General features: G+C 39.1%; 1 protein-coding gene across 1 annotated transcript in view; it reads right to left on the reverse strand.

Annotated features, from left to right (window-relative positions):
* The window catches only part of TMEM132B (transmembrane protein 132B), a 660968-nt gene that overhangs the window by 457647 nt on the left and 179759 nt on the right, over positions 1-23562 (reverse strand). The window contains exon 2 of the mRNA XM_051972617.1: positions 22510-23404. Within this exon, the coding sequence (XP_051828577.1) occupies positions 22510-23404 (895 nt within the window). The remainder of the gene's footprint in view (positions 1-22509; positions 23405-23562) is intronic.

Genomic DNA, 23562 nt, shown 5'->3' on the forward strand with positions numbered 1-23562 from the left:
TTGCTTCCCCAGTTCTTAGCATATTGCCTGACGTATAGTAACTATTTAAGAAATGCTTATTGAATATTGAGTATTATTATCTAGGAGTAACTAGGTGGCACAATGCATAGAATGCCAGGTATGGATACATAAAGACTTGATTTCTAATCCAGCCTCATCATGGATGATCATGAGCACAGTATTTAATATTTGCCTCAGTTTCCTCATTGGTAAAAATGAGTTGGAGAAAAAAATAGCAAAGTACTCCAGGATCTCTGCTAAGAAAACCCCAAATAGAATCATGAATAGTCAGGCAGAATTGAAAGAACTCAACAGCATAACAAAGTATTATCTAGTCCAGCTCCCTCATTTTATAAATGAGGAAGCTGAAGTATAAAGAGATGGAGTGATTTAATCAATAACCCAAATGTATAAGTATCAGAGCTGAGATTTGAACTGAAGTCCTGAAATCTTATAATATATGTTATATATAATATAATCTTATAATTATATAATAATATAATATAATAAATCTTATATATAAATCATTTATAATTACTATATTTGCCCCCGTCTATATTACTGTCATCTTGCAACTAATTCAGTATCAGAACTAGCATTCAAATTCAGGACTCCTGATTACAAAGTTAGTTTTATGTCCCATTCATATCACAGCTGTCTCTGCTGAACTCCCTGATCCATCCAAACCAATTACCTAGAAGGGATGTGAAGGCTGAAATGAAGAAGGAAGAGCCTTGGGCTTGGGTGGACAGATCAGTTGGGAGGCAATGATAAACTAGGATGATATTGGGGGAAAGGATTGAAAAGGACAATGCAGATACCAAAGACGTCAGTTAGAAAGACCTGGCAGGATAGGAACCCCACAGGCAGTGGAAAAAAACATGAGAGGATCAAGAAAGACCTGGGTTTTAATGTTAGCTCTACCACTTGCCAAAAAACATCATTTGGTCATCATCATCATCATCATCATCATTGGTTTTGTTGTTATTATTATTATTGCTATTACTATTCATTGGTTAAAGGCAGTATGATATAATAGCTCTTAAAAGAGATGCTCTTAAAAACAAATCCTAAATTTTGCCATTTGCTCCAATTATGATCCTCAGCAAGTAATTTAATCTTTTTGTTCTCAGTTGCTTTTTTGTAAAATGGAGAAATGCGGGTCCATTCTACCTCTAGAACTATGATACTATGATCCTACATGAACTTGTTCAAGTCACTTAACCTCTGCTGGACTCAGTATCCTTTGTTGTAAAATAGGAGGTTTGGATAAGATGGTCCATAAGCTATAAAACTCACTTCTTCTCTCACCAAGGCTTTTGTCTGTGGCCTTCCAACTCTCAGTAATTGTTTAAAAACTCAAAATACAAGAGACATGAAAGAATGTCAGCTTACCTAGTGACACAGAAAAAGTCTGTCTGCATCCATTATAGTTTTTGCAAGAGCTTGGAGATAAGAGGTAAAATGACTTTTTTCCCCAATTAGAAAAAACTTAATTAAAAAAGAGAAAAAAAAGAAAGTCTATCATGTTTGCAAGCAAGGAAAAAGCCACATTTTGAAGCAAGCCCAGCTCTGCTCATACCTATGCTACAGAACGGCTCACAAGAATTCCAAACCTGGATATCTTCCAGCTGTTTCTGGGGCAATGGGATAGCCCAGTCACCTAAGGCATATTAAAATCAGAGAAGGGTATCTAGAAAGAAATGTCCCAGGAAGCAAGAAGCCATCCATCCACAGATCACAATTCTATAACTCTGGCCCTCTCCTTGGTGCTGAAAACTTCCTCTGGCTATCCACTCTCCTGCTTAACGCCAAATTTCATTCTTGATGGAGATACTCCTCATAAGGGTAATTCCTGAAGCCAGGTCTCCCAGACACCAGCCCTTGCATTGTGGTATCCACGTGGGGGAGAGGGGGAGGGAATTATTATCAGAGACTTGGCTTTGGAACCATCAATCTAATGCTAATTGGGGAGAACATCATACCAAAATCTATTAATGACAAAGAAAAAGGACAAAACAAAAATAGCTTTGAAAAAAGGTCAAACTCATTCCTTGATCTAACATGGAAGAAGTGTCTAAAATGAGCAAAATCTTGTTTTAAATGCTAATAAGACAATTTTTAAATGCCCTCAAGGAGATCATATTTTATTTGAAGACAGAAGATTGTTACATGCAAACACAAATAAGAGGTAGGAGTTTAGGCACATCCCTCCTGCCACTGAAATCATCTAAATCTTTCTGAGTCTTAGTTTCCTCGCCTATAAAATGAGATAGGAAGAAGGACCAGCTATGTAATTTCACTGACATCAGAAGTTCCCGAAACAATCATCTCCCTCTCTCAATGCAGTTTGGCACCTTCTCTACAATTTATAAGTTTCTGAGTGCCACAGGCTTGAAATTATCCCTTCCAACCACCACTTCTTAGCTTCCCCAGTTTTCTTCCAGACTTAATTCCATTGCCACCTTCTTCAAGAGACCTGTCCCAGTGCCCCTCTTTCCACTAACATCCTCCTCTCAAAAGTTATCTTCCATCTGCCCTCCATGTATATTTTACACATCAAATTATGTAAATGTTTTCTCTCCAAACAGAATATAAGCTCATTGGGGGCAGGGAATGGTTTTGCTTATATTTGTATCCCCAGCTCTCTACAGAGTAGATAAATAGAAGATGCTTAATAAATGTGCATTAATTGGTGGGGATTGAGGGAAGGAGGGAGCTAGGGGAGTCCTGGAAGGCATCCCTGGGGAGGTGGTCTCTGAGCTGAATTCTGGAGCAGGAGGATTCTAGAAGACAGATGAGAAGGGAAGGGATTCTAAGTTTAGGGATGATACAGATGGAATGCTGAGGTCAGGGACAATTTGGCAGAAACAGAGAGTGAGTCACAGCTAGTAAATTACAGAATATTTTTTATAGAAACTGACATTCATATAGCACTTGGCAGTTTACAAAGCACTTTACACGCATTATCTCATTTGACGCTATGTTACCCTCAAGTACCATGCACATTATAGACCACCGTACAAATGAGCACTCATAAGCAAATTGGAGCTAAGTTAATATATGCTAGGATTTAAATCTTTAATCAATTAACAATTAAATTAGAAGGGCTCAGAGGTCTCTTTCCTGTTCTAATGCTGTAATCCTATGATCCTATGAACAAACCTATCTATTAATGAAGAAAGAGAGAACAAGGCATAGTAGATAAGGCTGAGCTCAAAAGTCAAAGACCTAGAAGCAGCCAGGTGGTGCAATGGATAGAGAGAGTACCACCCCTGAAGTCAGGAGGACCTGAGTTCAAAATTTGCCTCAGACACTTAACACTTCCTTTCCTTTCCCCCCCACATCATCCCAGTTCATCATTACCTCCCAATTGATCTGTCCACCAAGGCTCTTCCTTCTTCACTTCAGCCTGAGTTCAAATCTGTCAAATCAGACACTTAACACTTCCTAGCTGTGTGACTTTGTGCAAGTCACTTAACCCCAAATGCCTCAGGAAAAAAAAAAGTCAAGGACCTGAGTTCATCTTTTGCCTTCTACTATTAATGGCTATGTAACCTTGTACAAATTCCCAACTTCTCTTAAGTCTCAATTTCCTCTTTTATAAAATGAAAAGGTTGTACTAAGGTCCCTTCCAACTGAAGTGTATGATCCACTTCCATACCAGGCATCCATACATACAAATGCAGGACTGATTTTTTTAATTTTTAAATTAAGTTTTAAATTAAAAATTAATTTTTAAATTTAATGTTTTAAATAAATATTTCACATTTAAAATTTAATTTTTTAAATAATTTTTAAATGAAATGACTGAACAACATATACGCACATACAAAAATTAGCTTGTTGGCATATAGTGTGGCAAGAATAAGTTTTAATATCTTTAAAAGATAGTAGGAATAAGTTTATCAACTTAACTGATCCCATTTTGTGTTGTCTCCATTTTGTGACTGAACCATTTGGTGTAAGTTGTTTTTTCAAAAAGAAGATAAGCATCTATATGTTGTTGTTCAATTGTTTTCAGTTATGTCCAACTTTTCATGACCCCATTTGAAGTTTTCTTTCTAGCAGATACTGGAGTGGTCTGTCATTTCTTTCTCCAATTGATTTTACAGATGAAGAAATTGAATCAAATAGAGTGAAGTGACTTGCCCACAGATCTAGTTAAGTGTGTGAGGCCAGATTTGAATTCAGGAAGATGAGTCTTCCTGACTCCAGGCCGTCCATTCCATTCCATTCCGGGACTACAATCCACAGAGCTACCTACCTGCCCAAGCACCTCTGTAGTATAAAGTAAACAAACAGTACGTTCTTAAACAACCAAAAATATAAATGTACCTCCTGATAAAACAAACCACCAATGAACAAATGATATAAACAACTTGAAGTAAATTACCAAACATTATGATAAACCACTTAGAAATTGTGATAGCTAAGACTATTTTTAAAAAACCTGGGTTCCAAGCCATGAGCTTGTTCCTAGAACAAGATGGTCTCCTATTGTCTCCTATATTCCCTTTCCTGGCTTGAGGACAAGGCTGAATGATCACTTCAGAGGGAGACACATAATCTCCAAATGGGCAGATAGAGGGCTTTATCCAGTCAGGAATCAGAACTTTAGAGACTCGTGCTAGTGGTTTGTTCTTAGAAGAGGGTATTATTTTGATTAATTAAATGTGATTGCATATATCAAGAAGTTTAAGTCATTAATTAGTGTTTTCATCTCTCTAGTTAACATAGATAATGGTTATACTGTAGGTTACACATAGTTGTTTCTCCCTCATTATCAGGAGATCCTTAGGGCAGGGACTGGGTTTTGCCTCTCTTTTTATCCCCAGTGCTTAGCATAGTGGTTGCTTGATTTATTTGTTTCTGACGAGGTAAAAGAAGTCTTTCTTTGCTTCATTTCTTACCTAAATTTAACCATTGAGTGGATGCTGCCTCAGTCAAACTTTTTAAAGACCTTAGCTTAAAAAAGCCAAATTCCGGGGCAACTAGGTGGTGCAGTAAATAGAGCACCAGTCCTGAAGTCAGGATAACCTGAGTTCAAATCTGGTCTCAGACACTTAACACTTCCTACCTGTGTGACCCTGGGCAAGTCACTTAACTCCAATTTCCTCAGGAAAAAAAAAAGCCAAGTTCTTCCACTACATCCAGGGCCATCTTCAGAGGAGAAAGAGAGGACTGATAACTTTGCACAGTCTTTCACTCAAATCCAATTCACTTACAAGTCATGGTATCACCTTCCTGATGTACTGGTCCTCTTTGAGAATGAAGGACAAATGACATGAACCAAGAACAAACAGGCAAAGTATCTGGCACACAGTAGGGCTTAATTGCCTGATGAGTTGACTTAACCTCTGTTCCTGCTTCAGTCAGCTCCTAGGATTTATCTTTGTTGTTGTTGTTACTTGAGTTCTCTATGATTTTTTATGATCCCATTTGGGATCATATTGGCAGAGATATTGGAGTGGTTGGCCATTGTCGTCTCCAGATCATTTTACAGATAAGAAAACTGAGGTAAACAGGATTAAGTGACTCTCCCATGGTCACAAAGCTAATGTCTGAGCTTGGATTTGAATTCAAGTCTTCTTGACTCCACTGTGCCCAGTAGCTGCCCCCAAAGATTTATTTCCTAAAGATAGGAGGAAGTCTCAAAGTAGTAACTTAATGATGAGAAAATCAGCTTAAACTAACAAACACATATTAAGCACCTGCTGATTACATGGCTAAAATACAAAGAAGACCCAGAGTTTTAGGAGTGGATAGAGGCCCAACTTCACGGTTGGGATGAGCTCGGTTTGATGCTGGCTCTAATTCTGGTTGTATAATAACAATAATAATTGACATTTGGAGAGTGGAGATAGAATGATGGATATGGAGCTGGCCTTAGAGTGCAAACAGTAAAAAGTTCTTCATCCTCTGTGCTATATAATGGCTCTGTGAGCTTAGTAAATCACTTAACTTTGGGGGGATCCAGGCAGCTCTTCCAGACTGTCAGGGCAGGGCAAATGCCAGTCTGCTTCAGTAGAGGGAGTTTTCTCACCAGCATATCCCTTCACCCATGAAATTGCAGTTCTCCCTCCCCTATGCTTCTGCTGCCCCACCTGGTTTCAATTCTACAGAATAAGATGCCACCCAGGAGAAGCTCATCACTAGGCTGCTCAGATTTTGATTGACACCACCTCTCAGCCTCTTCTCACTCGATTTGAGGGCTAGAGAGCCAGAAGGTAGAACATCAAACTCCTCCCAATGCCTTCCCTTAAAGGGGGCAGAAGCTGGACTCTAAGCTCATCCCACATTACATCTGTCATCCTGCCTGATTTCAACTCAACTGGTTAGTTGTCATCCTTTCTTCTCTAAGAGGATCATAATGACGTCGATATATTAGAATCCAACTGTGGCTGCTCAGACCAATATGAGCTTAGAGTGCTCTGTCACAGGTTGGACACAAATGTCTCCCATGTCATACAATCACTTCTAAAGTTCTTAAGAGATACCTTGAGAGTGTTCTTGTAATGCTGTTTTCCCCCTGAAGCAATTGGGTTTAAGTGATTTGCCCAGGGTCACACAGCCAGGAAGTGTTAAGTGTCTGAGGGCAAATTTGAACTCGGGTCCTCCTGACTTCAGAGCTGGTGCTCTATTTGCTGTGCCACCTAGCTGCCTCTCTTTGTAATGCTTTTTAACCACCTTACTGTCCAATCCCTTACTGTGACATGAAAGTGACTTTGAGTTCTCAAAGGTAATGAAAGCAGAGCATACCCTTTGCTGTTCCCCCTCATCCCTGCTTTCCTGCTTGCTTTTGTGTACTATCTCTTCCTTTAGATTATAAGCTTCCATCACAACGTAGCATTCTCACTCTTTTTGCTGTTGTTTGCTTATATTTTATTTTCTTCATCATTTTCTGGTTTGATTTTTCTTATACAGCACGATAATTATATAAACATGTATGCATATATTAAATTTAACATATATTTCTACCATGTTTAACATATATTAGACTACTTGCCATCTAAGAGAGGATAAGAGAAGGGGAGGGAACTGGAACACAAGGTTTTGCAAGGGCTAACATTGCAAAATTATCCATGCATATGTTTTGTTTTTTGTTTTGTTTTTTTAATAGCTTTTTATTTACAAGTTATATGCATGGGTAATTTTATAGCATTGACAATTGCCAAACTTTTTGTTCCAATTTTTCCCCTCCTTCCCCCCATCCCCTCCCCTAGATGGCTGGATGACCAATACATGATATGTTTTGAAAAATAAAAAGCTTTAATTAAAAATAACCCAAAAAATTAATTAATTTTTAAAAAGATTATAAGCTCCTAGTGGGCAGAAATTGTCTTTCTTTTAGCTAATTGCATCACCAATACACAGTGCCTGGCACATATAATGTGCTGAACAAATGTTTATATGATTGAATTGGATTGATCTAAACCCCATCCCAGTTCCCCTAAAAAACAAAACAGCAAGATAAAATGAGTTACGTTTTTCCCCTAAAGGAGTTGACTGTTCAATTATCTTTCACGGAGGACATGTGTGCTATATATGTTAGGACAGAATTCATCCTTCACCCCACAGGTATATTGCTAGATGCGCAATTAGAGCAATATTGAACACATCCTTCACTTCTTGAGCACATGACTTGACAAGGATAACCGAAATCAGGTTTACTCACAAGACTGTCAAACGGTTAATTGGAAAATGGATTGGAAACTTGTCCCTCAAGCATTATTACACATCTAGTCATGTCGGAATGGTCAGAGATTTTGCTTCCAGGGAGTACAAGTTAGAGTTGTTTGCTTCCTGTCTTCGTGCTTAGGGGTGGAGAGAGATGGGGAGCACCTATTTGGAACCAAGAGGAAACTCAAACCATACACAAATATACAGAGGTGTCCTGACGCATTCAAATCCAACTTTAGAGACTTAATATTCTACTCAATTCAAATTCAACAAGTTTTTATTCAATGCCTACTATGTGCCAAGCACCGTGCCCATTGATAGAGACAGAGACAAAAACAAAACAATTCCTAATCTCTAGAGGCTTACAGTCTAGTGGGGGAGGGGGGGGATTTTCACCTATAAGAACATATATACAAAGTATTTGGGAGATAAGAGAGCACTGGTAACTAGGAAGAGGGGGCAAAACCTTATGCAAGAGACTAAAATGTAAATTAAGCTGTAAAGGAAGCTGGGGAGTCTAAGAAGCAGAGACATGAAATCCTGAATGAATTCACCTCTCAGTCTGTTTCTTCATCTGAAAAATGGAAATAATAATGCTGGTAAGTACTTCTCTCAGGAGAACATTATAAAAGAAAAATGAAATAATATCTATAAAATGCTGAAAATTAGGTGCCCAATGGATAGAGCTTTGGAGCTGGAGTCTACAAGACTTGAGTTCAAATCTAGCTTTAGATATTTACCAGATGTGTGATTCTGAGCAACGCATTTAACCTCTACCTGCCTTATTTTCCTTATCTATAAAATGGGGATAATGATAATACCTACCTCCCAGGATTATTGTACACAAAAAATGAGATGATATTTGTGAAGTGCTTTACAAACTTTAAAGCAATATCTCAATGTTAGCTATTATTATTATGTGTAAATATTAACTATTATTACTCCTCTGTCCAGTCCTAGTCCAATTCCTTACTGTGACATGAAAGTGACTTTGAGTTCTCAAAGGTAATGAAAGCAGAGCATAAGTCCTGATACTCACCACCAGACTAAAATGATTTCCTTCATGACCCCAGTAGCAGACTACATTTTTAGCTACGAGACAACCTAGCTATCCATGCATGGGAAGATTCATCATCAGTAGACTAGCCACTTGATATTTTTTCCCCTTAGGCCACAGCAACCCACAAAACAAAGAATAAAAAATAGTCCTCTGTCCTGTGTGGCCTTCTTTCAATTCTCTAGTGACATTAACAGGGGTAGGAAAGGGGGGTGAGGATCTAAGAATCATACTTTCTGAAGCCATTTGAAACTGAACCATTGTTCAGTTGTTTCAGTCATGTCTTAATGACCCCATGGGGGATTTTCTTGACAAAGATACTGTAGTGTTTTGCCATTTCCTTCTCCAGGCTCACTTTACAGATTAAAAAACTGAGGAAAACGGGATGCAGTGATTTGTCCAGGATCATATAGCTAGAACCCATTTGAGGCCATATATGAACTCAGGAAGATCACTTTTTCTGATCCAGCCTAGTGCTTTAAGTATTGCACCACCTACATGCCCTAATACACTTAAATGAAAGGCAGCATGGTGGAATCTGAGCACTAATAGACTATTACAGATTTTGGGCAACTCACACATTATTAGTTCAATTCAGGTTTCCTTTTTACTGCAGTCTTTAGAGAGCCATCTATTTATCCTCTATTTCTCTGCCTATTATCTTTCTATAGCTTTCATATATCTATCGATCATCTTACTGTTTATTTATTCACCTCTTCATATCTATCACCTGTACATTTCATCTATCCACCTAAAAGAGAAATATAAACAATGGGGGAATAAGTGAAAGCTGCCAACTGAGTTCATGGAAAATCTGTCAATAAATGATGCTCCTCCCTACACTCCCTGTACTTTGTGCTCCTAATTGGCCCAACTTCTTGGAATCTGTTTAAAATTGCTGATAATGTACACCTAGGGTAGACATCAGTTAACATCAAAGAGGCAAGTTGAACCAACTCTCCACAACAGTTCTATTTTGCATACAATTCCATTTTAAAATAAGGCTCTCTAAAAGAGTACTAAAAAGAAATCCCAAATGGAGGCTACCCATTGGTTTCTTGTAAATCTACAAATGCTCATGATGAGAATTATCTCCCAGCCCCAGGAAATGAGGTTCTGGAAGTACATATTCCCATAATGGCTCTGAAATTTCCCCTGTGACATACCCAAGTTTGTAAATACTACCACTGATCATAGACCAAAAGAAAAAAAAGCATAGGGGACACTGCCTGGTGACTCTGTGCAGGTCAACTCTACAACTTTAGGTCTACAACTGGGAAAGACCTCAGAGGCCATCTAGTCTAATAATATCATTGAACAAAGGAAGAAATGGAGGTCCAGAGATTATAGACTCATCAGAAGTCATTTCATCCAACCCCCTCATTTTACTGATAAAGAAACATGTCTAGGGAGATTTAATGGCTTGCTCAAGGTCATTCAGATAGAAAGGATGAGTCTCTTGACCAATCCAGTGTCCTCTCCATTGAACCACGGTCGAGACACCCAAGGCCAATGTGAAGCCAGATACTGGACTAGGTCTTCTTGGCTCCTAAACCAGTGCTCTTTCAACTTATATCATGATGTATACTTCACTGAAGATAAAGGAACTGACTCAATAATCTATATAGCCCTAAGAGTCTGGGATATCACAGCTCTGAGAGATTAGAGTCATAGTAGATGGAGAAAGCAATGAAGCATAAAGAGAAAACTCAAATACAAGAGATCTAAGGCTCCATCTCACTATTGCTATGTGATCTTAGAGCAGTCACTTCCATCATCAATTGCCTTCTATAAAATGAGATCAAAGAATCATAGAGCTAAAAGAAAACTTGGAGGCCTTTAGTCCAACACTTTTTCAGAGGGGAAACTTGAAGCCCATAGAGGTAAATGGGCTTCCTACATACGTACAAGATTATGTATGTAAAAACAATTTTTCAATTTAATTTGACTCTTAATTCTGCCATTTTGTGACTCCAACTAGACAGGTCACCTTCCAGTTAAGGCCTCAGTCTCTCTATAAAGGAGATTGGTCCAAGTGATCTCTGAGCTTTCTTCCAATTTGGTAATGCTATGAATTTCAATGCAATTCAATTTAATAAGTATTTACTAAAGACCTACTATGTGCCAACTGCTATACTATACTCTGGGAATATAGAGATCAAAAACAGTCATTGCCTTCAAAAAGTTTATGGGAAGACATGAATAAATACTTATTTTGTGGCAGAAGTGCTAATAATTGAGAGACTTGGGGAAAGACTCAGGAAACGGCATTTGGACTGAGCCTTGAAGGGTATTCTGGGCCCAGAGGACAGCAGTTATAAGTTTAAGAGTAGGATTGCTTTATTCTTTGTATTTGCAGCTACAGCTTAAAAAGACCAGGTTTTCTACTGCATCCAGAACCATCTCCAATCATTTTGATCTATATCTGGCCACTGGATCCATATAGCTCTAGAGGGGAAAGTGAGGCAGGTGACCTTGCATAGCCCTTTCTCACTTAAATCTAGTTCACTTTCATGTCATGGCATCCCCTCCCTGATGTCATGGTCCAAGGACACACAACAAAGAGAATAGGGTCTAGAGGACAGCAGTTAGAAGCTTGAGAGTAGGAATTGTTTCATTCTTTTTATTTGTAGACACATAGTAGGTGCTTAACAAATGCTTATTAGCTGATGGATTATTGATTAATTATCAGCATGTACACACAATCTCTTTAGGACCTATGCCAAAATAGTTGCCGTTTGCAATCCAGAAGACTAGAGCTTGCTTTACTCATGGTCCAATTTCCTCATCTGTAAAATGGATATAATAATGAGTGCCTACTGTACAGAGTTTTTATGAGGCTCAAATGAAATTATATATTTCAAGAGCTTTTCAATTCAGGTCACTACAAAAACTGATTAAATGTTACTCTGTTCATGAGACTCTGAAGAAATATATTTGTCTTGTAACTGATACATAATTAACTCCAATAAAGTCCTATGTGTAGTTAATGTCATAGTAAGACTGTCCTTTAAAAATAACAGTAATAAAAGAATAGGATCTTAGCCAGGGCTTTTTATTTTGCAAAATACTTTCCCATCTGTTTTCTTACACAGTCCTTTGAACCTCAGAATTGCCCTGGAAGAAAGGCAGAGGGAAGATTATTATCTCCATTTTGAAGACAAGGAAACTGAGGCCCATGAGGACTGAATGATTTACCAGAAGATAGAAAGTAAGTTAATATTAAAGTTTTCACAAAGGTAAGGTCAGGGTTTGGTCTACCAAAACAGTCTTTGAACATTACCTCCCTTCTCATTATTTCTCAATCCAAGCTGCTAAGTTTGTTCCCAGAAATCTCCAAAGCATAGTTTCCATAGCCTACTTCCATTCCAAGCCAACGTTGTAACTAGGAACTCCTTCACTTAAAACAAAACAGCTTGGGAAGTGGAGGGGGGAAGAATTGGAAAGGCAACAGTGACCCAGAAGACAGTGGGTGGGGTGATGCAAAGGAGGACTACCTGGAGATTAGAGACACATCCCCAGATTTCATCCCTACAGGAGTGGAGAAAATTGTGGCCAGGAAATGAATGAATGAATGAACATTTATTAAGCACTTATTATGAGTCCAACAATGTGATAAGTAGTAAGGATAAAAATACAAAAACAACCAAAGTTTATGATCTCAAGGAGCTTACATTCTGATAGAATAGAGGTTTTCAGCAGAACAGTGTTAATGAAGTTGTTTTTAAAAATATTTTGATAATTCCTTTAATAAGTATTTCAACATTATTGGTTTCATTTCTTTTATATATACATTGAAAAACATTATTCTGAGAAATTATCCATAGATTTCACTGACGGCTAGAGGATCCAGTACACACACACACACACACACACACACACACACACACACACACAAAGTTAAGAGCCCATGGATTAGGTAAAGACAACATTAATAAGATAATACTGGTCAGAATAGAGTATTTTGCTTTGGAAAGTTATCAAGATGGTGACTGGCCATAGGAGAGGAAGAGTGATATACTCTTTCCAAGAATGATGACAGAATTGATGATGATTCCAGACTGAAATGTGTGGCAGGGATGGGAGGGCAGAAGACTACAGAGGGTATGCACACAGGTAGTAAGTATGGCAGAAATAAAGCTGAGGAATAAAGAGTAGCCTGTTTGGAACCTGTCTCGAGAGAGTGAGCCTCTTAGGGTCTCCCCAGTCAGTTAATCTGGGCCCTAAGGCAGAACCTCTATAGCAGAAAGAGTTAAGTTCTCCAAACATGAGCTCTGGTCTGAGTAGCAAGGTAGCTAACGGGAAGATGGAAAGAGAGAAAGATGGCACAGGACCCTGAGAAAGAGGGGTGACTTGGTAGAAGTATCTCCATGAGGCAATAATGAAGGCTGGCAGTCACAGCTAGGAAGGTAGATGTTCCCAGACATGAAGAATCTTTGAAGGTCAGCTGCCTGGGGCAGCGCCCCATATATCCCATGCTAGGTACATGTCTAAAAACATACCTATACATTTGCAAAAATCTCTAATTCTGGTTACTTTAAACATTTGTTATCGTGGGTAATGAAAGAAAATCTATCCTACAGATTGTACTGTGGATTCCCTGGGGGATCAGGACTCACCCAATCACTTGTGGTTGTAAAACGAGTAACAAATGGGTTTCATTTCATTCCAGACTCCAGGGCCCAAGGGCAGAGATTAATAGTGAGACCAGCATAGGGTTGGAGATGGGACTGTATGACTTCTAAGAAGCTACCACTCTTTAAAAATCTGTGATTCTCTGATATTCTGATTAGCTACCAACGGAAAGGAATGTCTTGCCCAGATTATAGGAGGCTGTCAATCTTCCAGGAACTCAAGGAACAAGCAGCACGATTTGTCAGAACAGCAGGGATTATAGCAGATGTCTCCATCAATTAGATGCCTTCTGATTGACAGGCAACCGACATTATAAATAGACTCGCATTGGTTTGATGAACCCCAGTGGGTAGCACAGCACCCAATGCCATCTGTCCGGCAACCTACCTGGTTAGTCTTACCTACCATTCCTGCAGCTCAGGGATTCAAAAAACCTGAGATATACCCTGGAAAGAGGAAGGTTGTTTATTTCACTGCTGATCAGTTATATGGTAGGCAACAACAGGGAAATGAGACAAGCAAGAAGTCATGCTCGACCAAGAACAGTGGAAGAGATGGGCAACCTCATAGAATTTGGGATATCAAAGAGAAGTTAGAACAGAAGGTTGGATCTAGCTGGGGTCTCTGAACAGAAAATGCCAGAAATGGGAGAGAACATAGAACTGAGAATGTTAGCGCTGGCAGGGATCATAGAACAGAGAATGTCAAAGCTGGGAGGGGTCTTAGAGATCACTGGGCTCAAGCCATTTCATAGAAGGTGAAACTGAGACCCAGAGATTAAAAAGAAATTTACCAGAGATCATAGAGAATTAGGATCAAACCAGAAGAGAACCTCTTTCTGATATGTGAAGGCAGGACTGTCAGGTTAAGTCTAACTTTCTCCTCTTCACAATGAAAATAAGGCATCTGACAGAAAAAAAAAAAATGTTCCAGAAGAAAGGCGGCTAAGGAGGCAAAGAAGAGGAGTAGACAGGAATAGGCTCAGGAGTTAATCTCTCTTCAGAGAAGGAAAGATATGGGGATTTCTGGAGGAAAATAAGAAACTCATGCAAATTGTACAGGAAAATAAAAGGAGGTAGAACGGAATACTGAGGGGGAGAGACAGACAGACAGAGAGATGAAGAGAGACAGAGAAGAGAGAGAGAAGAAGAGAGGGAGGGAAGGAAAAAGGGAGAGAGAAAAAAAGGAAAGGGAAGATGGTGAACTCAGAATTAAAATACAAGGACCATCTGTGATTTCAGAGGAAGCTCCCTTCATCTATGCCCATTGTAACTCTCCGTGACTAAGGAAATAAATCCCATGGTCATAAAGTTGCAGAAGTGGCCTTTGATCATAGCCATTTCTGACTCAAAATACCATATTCTATATCTACTAAGCTCCACTTCCTGGATACAATTGAAGGTAGTTGGTCTAATATAAGAAAAAGGGGTTGGACCAGTGATTTCACTTTTTTAGGGCACTCCCAAGTGAGGAAATTCCCTCTACCAGTGCAGATCAATATCTTCTAAAACCTATGGTCTTAGAGAGTTGCCTAGAATTCTGAAAATTTTAATGACCTGCCCAAGGGCACATAATTGGTGTCAAACATGTAATGTAAACCAATTTTTCTCTTTCCTCCTCTTATGTGCTCCCTCTCTCCTTTCTCTCTTACTTTTTCTTTCTCTTTTTCTTTCTTTCACTTTCTCTCTCTTTTCCCCATCCTATGTTATGCTGCCTCTCATAAAATACACTCTCTAATTATAAATTATCATCAAAATCATTCTCATCTCAATTTCAAAATTTTCAATAAAGTTTAGCTATATGGTCCCGGAACAAGTCAATATCCTGCTATTATTCTCTTATGGTTAGTGTTCTGTGAACAATTATACAGGTGGAGAAAATTACTGTGTTTTGGACCTGAATAAAAATACTGAGATATAACTTCCCTGTCGATGGGTCACTGAAGTGATCTTCAATAGAACTTCAGGGCATGGACAACAGGTATGATTTTCATCTTATTGGTACATGGTTTTGATTTCTTCCTCTAAGTCTCTATATTTTGAAAGCTTTTCCTTCCACATAGTTTGGAGAGTATAAATATTTGACATGAAAAATCTATTTACACTTTTATGGGCAGTTATTTTCATATCATTGAAGCAGCCTCATGTAGGGGATAAACTGCTAGGCTTAGAATCAAGAAATCTCAAATTCAAATACTACCTCTGATATCAGTTGTGTGACCCTAGAAAAGTTATTTATCTTTTACATCTCTCAAACATCCCCCTAAGATTTACTAAGTAATAAAGAGAATGCAACTAGAATTTATAGAGAGAGTTCCCTGCCCTGAATCAAGGAAACCTCCACAATCAATAAATTATGAATCCTTCACGTATACACAATCATCAAAACCCATCAGGTGATTCCTGAATGATGAGACAATTCTAATTAGCATTCTAGGTAGAATGTAGACTGGAAATTTCCCAGAAATTGATCAACTCTAGTAAATCAAAAACTTCCAATCTTCATTACGTTCCTAAAACCAATTAATCAACAAGTATCTGTTGATGCCTTGGTATGTGTCAGGCACTGTGCTAAGCAATGGGTAACCCAAAAAAGGCAAACCCAGACTCTGCCCTCAAAGATTTTCCATTCTAATGGAAAACGGGGAAAGGAAATTGGTGCATAGAAGATACCGAGTCCTTGGAAGGTAAGCTTAAAGGGAAAAGCACTAGCAGCTAGATGGGAAGATGGATAGGAAAAAAATGAAGAAAAACCTCTTATAGAAAATGGCATTTGAGTTGAATCCCAGTATTGCAAAAAACAAAAATAAAATCTCAGAGGCCATTTTCCCTGCTTGAATTCTCATTCTTTTCCTCTTCATCAGCTTTGTGTTGTGACCCAGTCTTCCACTTCACTTGTCCTTTCAACCTAGCTCAAGGCTGAGCACAAAATAAGTAAACTCTTTGAGAGTAGGGATTGTTTTGCTTACTACTTAGTATCCCCAACACTGAGCACAGTGTGCATGGCACATCTGGCACATCATGGCACATTTGGCAAATGGCTGGGATTTAATGAATGACTATCTACTTGGAGTGTTGGAATAAACATTGGTCAGTTGATTGCGTGGGGCAACATAAAGAGTTTTCCAAGGACTAACTATTCCTGGGTTGAAAGAAGAATGGACAAAAGCACTATAAATGTTTTAAATGGAGAAGCTAAAATCAGTTTTAAAAACCATGAGTCCATTCATTCAATAGATATTTATGAAGCATCCTGAAGATACAATGTCAAAAATAGAAAAGTCCATGCCCTCAAGAGACATTCTACTAAGGGAAAACTACATAAGAAGGGAGAAAATAGGATCAAATGAGAGATTAGATAAAATGCTCTAAAATCATAGATTTGTATGTGAAAGGGACATTGAAAGGACATACAATCCAATCCCCTCATTCTCAAGATGAGGAAACTGAGCCCAGGAGATAGATTAAGTGATTTGGTGAAGGCAACACAATCTTAAATCAGAAAACAAAGGTAAAGCTTCTAATAGAATGTGACTGAACCCAAAGATTTCCCTGTGAATATTCATTTGTTTATTTGTTTCAGACTTATTTAACTTTTCTTTTTTTTGGCGAAAGTAATGGAGTGATTTGGCATTTCCTTCTCCAGGTCATTTTACAGATGAGGAAACTAACACAAAGAAGACCAAGTGACTTACCCAAGATCATACAGCTAGAAAGTGTCTGAGGTCAGACATGAAATCAGGGAAGATGAGCCTTCCTGACTCTAGGTCTGGTACTCTATCACACTGTTCCATTTATCTTCCCCTATATGGGAGTTTTGAGGGAATATTTAGAGTTGAGAAGTGAATTTTACCAAGGACATAGGATCATAAATTGAGATCAAAAAAAGCATTTATTATATATCTATGACAGTTCCCTGCAGTGTGGTATCATCAGTAATTCATCTTATAATCAGAAGGGTATGAGTTTGAGTCTCATCTCTGATAATATATTGGCAGTGTGATCTTAAGCAAGTCAATTAGCCATTCTCAAATGCTTTAAGTTGCAGAAAATATGACCTGAGAGAATTCTTACCAGGGGTTCCCTCCACAGGCAAAATCACAAGTTTGATTTCCCCTGCCGCACACCCCCAAAAATGTGCCCAGCATTTTGCTGGGAATCCAAAAACAAAAATATATCTATCATCTTACATTCAAATGGAATTTTATAGATGAATATTCTGAGGTCCAAAGCAGAGAAATGATTTGTCCAAGATAAGACAGATAAGAAAATAAAGATATGGACTTCTTAGATAGGTCTCCTGACTCCAAGGCAGCAGCAATGTCTCCCCTGTACAATCTGCCTCAGCTCCCAGGGAAAGTTCAGGTTTCAAGTTTTCTCCAAAATGTGACAGACTCCAGAGGATTCTGGGCTGATTTCTGTCTCCTCCTTCCCTCCACTTCACACCTCCCTTTGTCTCGCCTTCAGAGAAGCCAATAAGTGTCTCAGTATTCTTTGGGCGTTCATATTTAACCTGCATCTAACTCTGTGCTCCAAATAAGAAATGCCATCTTTGCCCCAAACTGGCATCTCACAACACACCAACACATGCTGTCAGAAATAGCAATATGACACATGAACGCTGCACATCTCTATTCCCTCCCAACACAACTTAAGCTCAAAAATATGGATCTGTGACTATCTTGCCTTCAAATGAAGTGTCTCATCAGAGCCAGAGCCGAGTGTACCCCCTTCCATTTATAAAGGACGTGATTAAAACAGACAATCACTTATGGTGAGAAATGACAGATTTCCCAAGACAAAAATATTTACTTCAATATGCTTTCCACCAGCAATAAAACAAAGAACTTTTTCTGTGCATTCTCCAGATTTAATTTCTGCTGGGCATTTATGAACCATGAAGGTTCAAGAGGCTCCCAAGAAGGGGTCTTGAAGTTCTAATATTCTACCTATCCATCAGACAGATAAGGTCCTGGAATTGTCCTCCTGTCCTCTACAATCTTCTAAAGTAAAGACAGTGTCACCTTAAGGGGAAAAGGGAATCTTAGAATCCATGAGATTTCCTGGATTTTATTTTCCAATTCTGCTACTGATAGATGGTATAACTGTGAACAAGTCATTAAACTTTCCTGTGTCCATTTATATCTATCAGATATGAGATCAAGCTTATTTTGGAAAAACAATGGCATATACTGAAGTTAGTGCTGGTTCTTTCTCCCAGAAGAGAACTCTTCCCAGAAACCTTCACTTTGGACAAGGGTCCCAAGCTAGCCATCCCCAAATCTCTGCAATGCTCTGCTCCAGGTACTTTAATCCCCTCCCTAATCTCTTCCCAAGCTCTTTTTAATTCTTCTTTTATGTTTTGTCTTCTCCCATTAGAATGTCAGAGCTTTGAGGGCAATCTTTCTCTTGCTTAGGTTTATCCCCATCTCCTAGCAGAGATAAAACACTTCATTGATAAAGTACTGTTATACAGTAAGCATTTAATAAATGCTTGCTGAAGCCAGTCCTAATAGTCTTGATGGAGAGAGCTATCTGCACCCTGAGAGAGGACTGTGGGAATTGAGTGTGGGCCACAACATAGCATTTTCACTCTTTTTGTTGTTGTTTGCTTACATTTTGTTTTCTTTCTCATTTTTTTCTTTTTGATCTGATTTTTCTTGTGCAGCATGATAATCGTGGAAATATGTACAGAAGAATTGCACATTTGACATATATTGGATTTCTTGCTCTCTGGGAAGGGGGTGGAAGAGAGGGAGAGAGAAAAAATTTTGGAACACAAGGTTTGGCAAGGGTGAATGATTAAAAACTATCTTTGCATCTGTTTTGAAAAATAAAAAGCTTTAAAAATAAAAATAAAATTAATGCTTGCTAACTGAGTGAATGAATGAGTCCCACCTCTTATGCTTATTAATTTTGTGACAACGAACAAATCATTTTTGCTCTGAGCCTCAGTTTCTTTTCCTACAGCATAAGGAGAGTGATATTTATGGCACCAGCCTTCCAGAATGGCTGAGAGGCAAAAATGAAATAATCCATGTAAAACATTTGCCAGTTCTAAAATGCCTGAACAAAGATCAGCAATCATTAGCATTATTATTATCATTGTTATTATTTTGTTCTCATTTTTATGCTTAAAGGAAGTCAGAGACAAACAGTTCTAGGACAAGCTGCTATCCTGCTACTGTTCTTTTATGGGTAATGTTTATTAAGCTGGTGACTAAAATAAAGGATTTTTGTCACTGGATGAATGACAGGGTTATGATACCAACTCATCTTCTACAAATTCACTGAAGATATAATCCTAGGAACATATGGGATCATGGATTTAGAATAGAAAGCCATCTTGTTCAAATGCTCCCTCCTCATTTTACAAGTGAGGAAACTGAGACTCTGAGAAGTAAAGAACTTTGGCCAAGATCCCAGACCAGTAAGTGGCAGTACCAAGATTCGAATCCAGATCCTTTAATTGACCCAAACCCACGCACAATCCACTGTTCCATGCTGCCTACTCTTCTGTGCCCAAAAATGATGACGTATGAGTGATAATGATGCTAGCACTCTATATACAACCAAAACATAAATAAAGAGAATTGTGGGGAAAGTCCCTCTCTGCTATCACAGCTCCCCTTCATGGACAAAGCACAAGATTTCATTTCTGAGAATGTGAGTTTGAATTCTGACTTCGATATTTACTATCTGAATAATTTAGTGCAAGTTCTTTCTTTGAGTCCCATAATGCTCAGCTACAGAACAAGAGGATTAGACAACCCAACTTCTAAGGGCTCTCCCAACTCTAAATCTCACTATTATCCTGTGATTCCCACTCCCCCATCATCCCTCTCACCACCCTCATTTCTACTCAGCTTGCCAAGGCATTCCAAGACACAGGCATAAATCCTGTTACAGCAGCCTTTGAAGTGCAGAGGGACTCACAAAAGAAGGAGGCCCATCTCTCACTGAAGAGCTACTTCTTTGGCCATTAGCCAACTGGGGGGAAAAAAGTCTGATCTCAAAAAATGTTCTCGAGAAATGTTCTCAGGAATCTGGAATTTTAAGTTTGATTAAAATAAATGAGCCACAGGCAGTATCAAAATTCCCTTCCAGTTCTAAAATTCTCAGATTCTATGTCACTCCTCTGCTCCAAAACCTTCAATAGTTCCCTAATGTCTTTAAGATAAAGTCCATCCCTTTCATCTTGCATTCAAAGCCCTCCTCAATCTGGGGGCCCTTTCTGTCTTTCCAGTCTCGGATTCTACTGCTGTTAGCGTCCAGAAACAACTACATGTCAGGATGGTGCCATAGCTAGAACGCTGGACCTGCAATCAGAAAGACTTCATATCTGACACTCAGTAGCAACGTGATCCTGCAGTCAGTTAACCTTGTTTGTCTCAGTTTTTCCATATGTCAAATGGGACACCTCCCTCCCCCAGAGCTTTTATAAGTATCAAACAAAATAATATTTGCCAAGTTACTTGGTAGAATCTTTGGCATATAGTTGGTGCTATATAAATGTTAGCCATTATTATTTTCGTCATCACTATCAGGATCTTGTAACCTCTTGGAAAGAATGTCCAAAAGAATAAGGGAAGGATTGGCACGTGGTATCAAGGGAAGGCTCATCGTTGCCTAACCTTCTAATATATTCTGAACATAAGACCTCAAGCATTTTACAGCATGAGCCAATGCATGAGACTTTCCCTAGGGAGTAATATAACAAAGGGAAACACAGAAAAAGCTACCCAGATACCCCAGAGCTATGCTGCTGTGCAGCAAAAAGACCTCATTTGTCTTTCTTACTTTCTTATCAATACGGTCACTTTTCTAGTTAAAAGCTAGCTTTAGGAACACCATCCCAGAAGCCTCAGCCATCCCCACTATTGTTAAGTTTCCTACAGGTAACTCAAAACATAAGCCATACTTGTTAGGGCTAAAGTAGCAGCTTCAAGCTTCTTAATCACATAGTTCAAGTACCCTATCTCCCTGACTGTGAAAACAGCTACTCCCCTGCATATTCCCTCTACTCCAATCAAACCAATCTCTCTCATGATCAATTCAAGTCAACTGAAAACGTATGAAGCTGCTAATATATGCAAGGCCCCATGCTAAGTAATGAAGACATCTTGCATATTTTAACTTCTGTTCCTTGGTTCAGGATGTTCCTTTGCTCTAGAATACTCCTACTTCTCTAGTCAAAATTCATTCAAGTCAATCTGATGAACATTTATTAAGCAATATACAAATCACTACATTAAGTGCTGGAAATAGAAAGCCAAAATTAATAAATCCCTGCCCTCCAGAAACTTACCTTATACTGTGGAGATTAATAGAAACACACATATATATATAAAGAAGAAAAGATAAAATAATACTAAGCAATTTAAAGACAGGAAACAGTACTAACAATTGGGGAATGGGATCGAGGGGAGAAGGGTAGAGAGAAATAAAAAAAAGCCTAAAACACAGACCAAGGCTTCTTGAATTTTTTCTATTTGTGACCCTTTTTGGCCTGAGAAATTTTTATGCGACCCCAGGTATGTAGGTATATAAAATAGTCACACAAATCTACTGATAACCAATCATAATTGTGCAATCTCATATAAGATCACAGCCTACAGTTTAAGAAACTCTGATGCAGACAATGGCAGCCAAGAGATGTGTTTTGAAGGAAGCCATAGTATTGGTACCAAGGACAGAGGCATCAAGGTCACATATAACGAATACCTACTGAACCAGTTTGATTGGACTAGAAGTTGAGTGAAGGGGCGTCTCATGAAAGAAAGGTAATGAAGAGCTTGAAATTCCAAATCATTCCCATTTTTCAAAGCTCATCATAAGACATTTTTACCTGCTCTAGCCCACAGGGATGTCTCCTTGCAACTTCTCTATCATAGTAGCATATGTGCTGAGAATCTTTGGTGCTGAGAATTATCCTCAAAATGTTTTGTAAGTACATATCTTATTGCCCTGCCACAAGACTAAGAGCGCTTTGAAAGTCAGAATTATGAGTTATTCTTCTTATATCTCCCCAAAGTGCCTAGTACAGAGGCTGAGCACAGAAATCCACATTTTGTAAATTTTGACTCATAATTAAGAATTGATTTCTATACCGCCCAACTGGGCTGAGCTTCTTACCTGAGAGTAAAGTGGTTTGCGGTTGAGCTGCCAGCCAAAGACACAAAGAAGGTGACAATGTCCCCTTCCCTGACAGGGTTGAGTGGCAGAGAGATCACAAGGTTCTCATCAAGCCTCACAAGGGACCTCTTTGTCTGGTCTTGCGTTGGGTAGACCACGACACTGCCGATCCTCTCCATGGGTGAAAACCCTTTATGAGCATTCTCTTGCCCCGAATGGATATTGTTCTCCCATTTGCCATCCTCTGGAGAACACCTGCCCCAATCATCGGCAGGGCACAGTTTGTAAAACAGCTCCACGGGGATGCCTCCCGCTGCTGACTCAGCCTCAGCCTCTGCCTCAGCATCTAGGACTGGGACAGGCTCCAACCAGTCTGGTAACAGCTCCAGCTCTGCCACGCAAAGCCCCAGATCCCCCTGCAGCCTACAGCTGGCCACCACCTCCCTAGCTTCTAGAATGGCAAACATCTTAACACAGGGCAGGTCTTCAACTGGGTTATTCTCCTCCCAGTCCATTCCTGTGACATAAAACAACGTCTGTACTTTCGGTCTGTTGGAATAGATGGAGCTGTCAAGGATGTGTGACTTTAGTTTCCAGTTAAAAGTGAATTTCTCCGAGTGGCCAAAGGGTGTCAGAGTCAACAGGAGGTCACGGGGGATCACCTGCTCCACAAAGAAGGGGCCGTAACTGGCATTCACAATCGGGGGCTCCTTGGCTCGATAGATGAAGAAGGACTCCACCCTGGACTGCAGACTGGAGTTCTTCATGAGGTCCTGGTTAGCCTCTTTCAGAAAGAAGGAGACCTCAGCATTGCAGATATGGTAGCTCATGGGGAGATACGCAGGCAAGGAGGAAAATCTCTGGAGACTGTCCATGATTCCTCGGCTCTCCATCACTATACAACCAAAAGAAAGAAATGAAAAAACAATTTCAAAGTTTAGTTTCACAAGTAGTCTTATTTTCCCAGTGGAAACTGGGATCACCCCGTGATAGCCCATCCAATGTGTTTAATGCAATCACCTCCAGCTCCAATCCTTAGAAATAATGCTCTCC

This window comes from Antechinus flavipes, chromosome 1, assembly GCF_016432865.1.
Source record: "Antechinus flavipes isolate AdamAnt ecotype Samford, QLD, Australia chromosome 1, AdamAnt_v2, whole genome shotgun sequence".
Classification (NCBI taxonomy): Eukaryota; Metazoa; Chordata; class Mammalia; order Dasyuromorphia; family Dasyuridae; genus Antechinus; species Antechinus flavipes.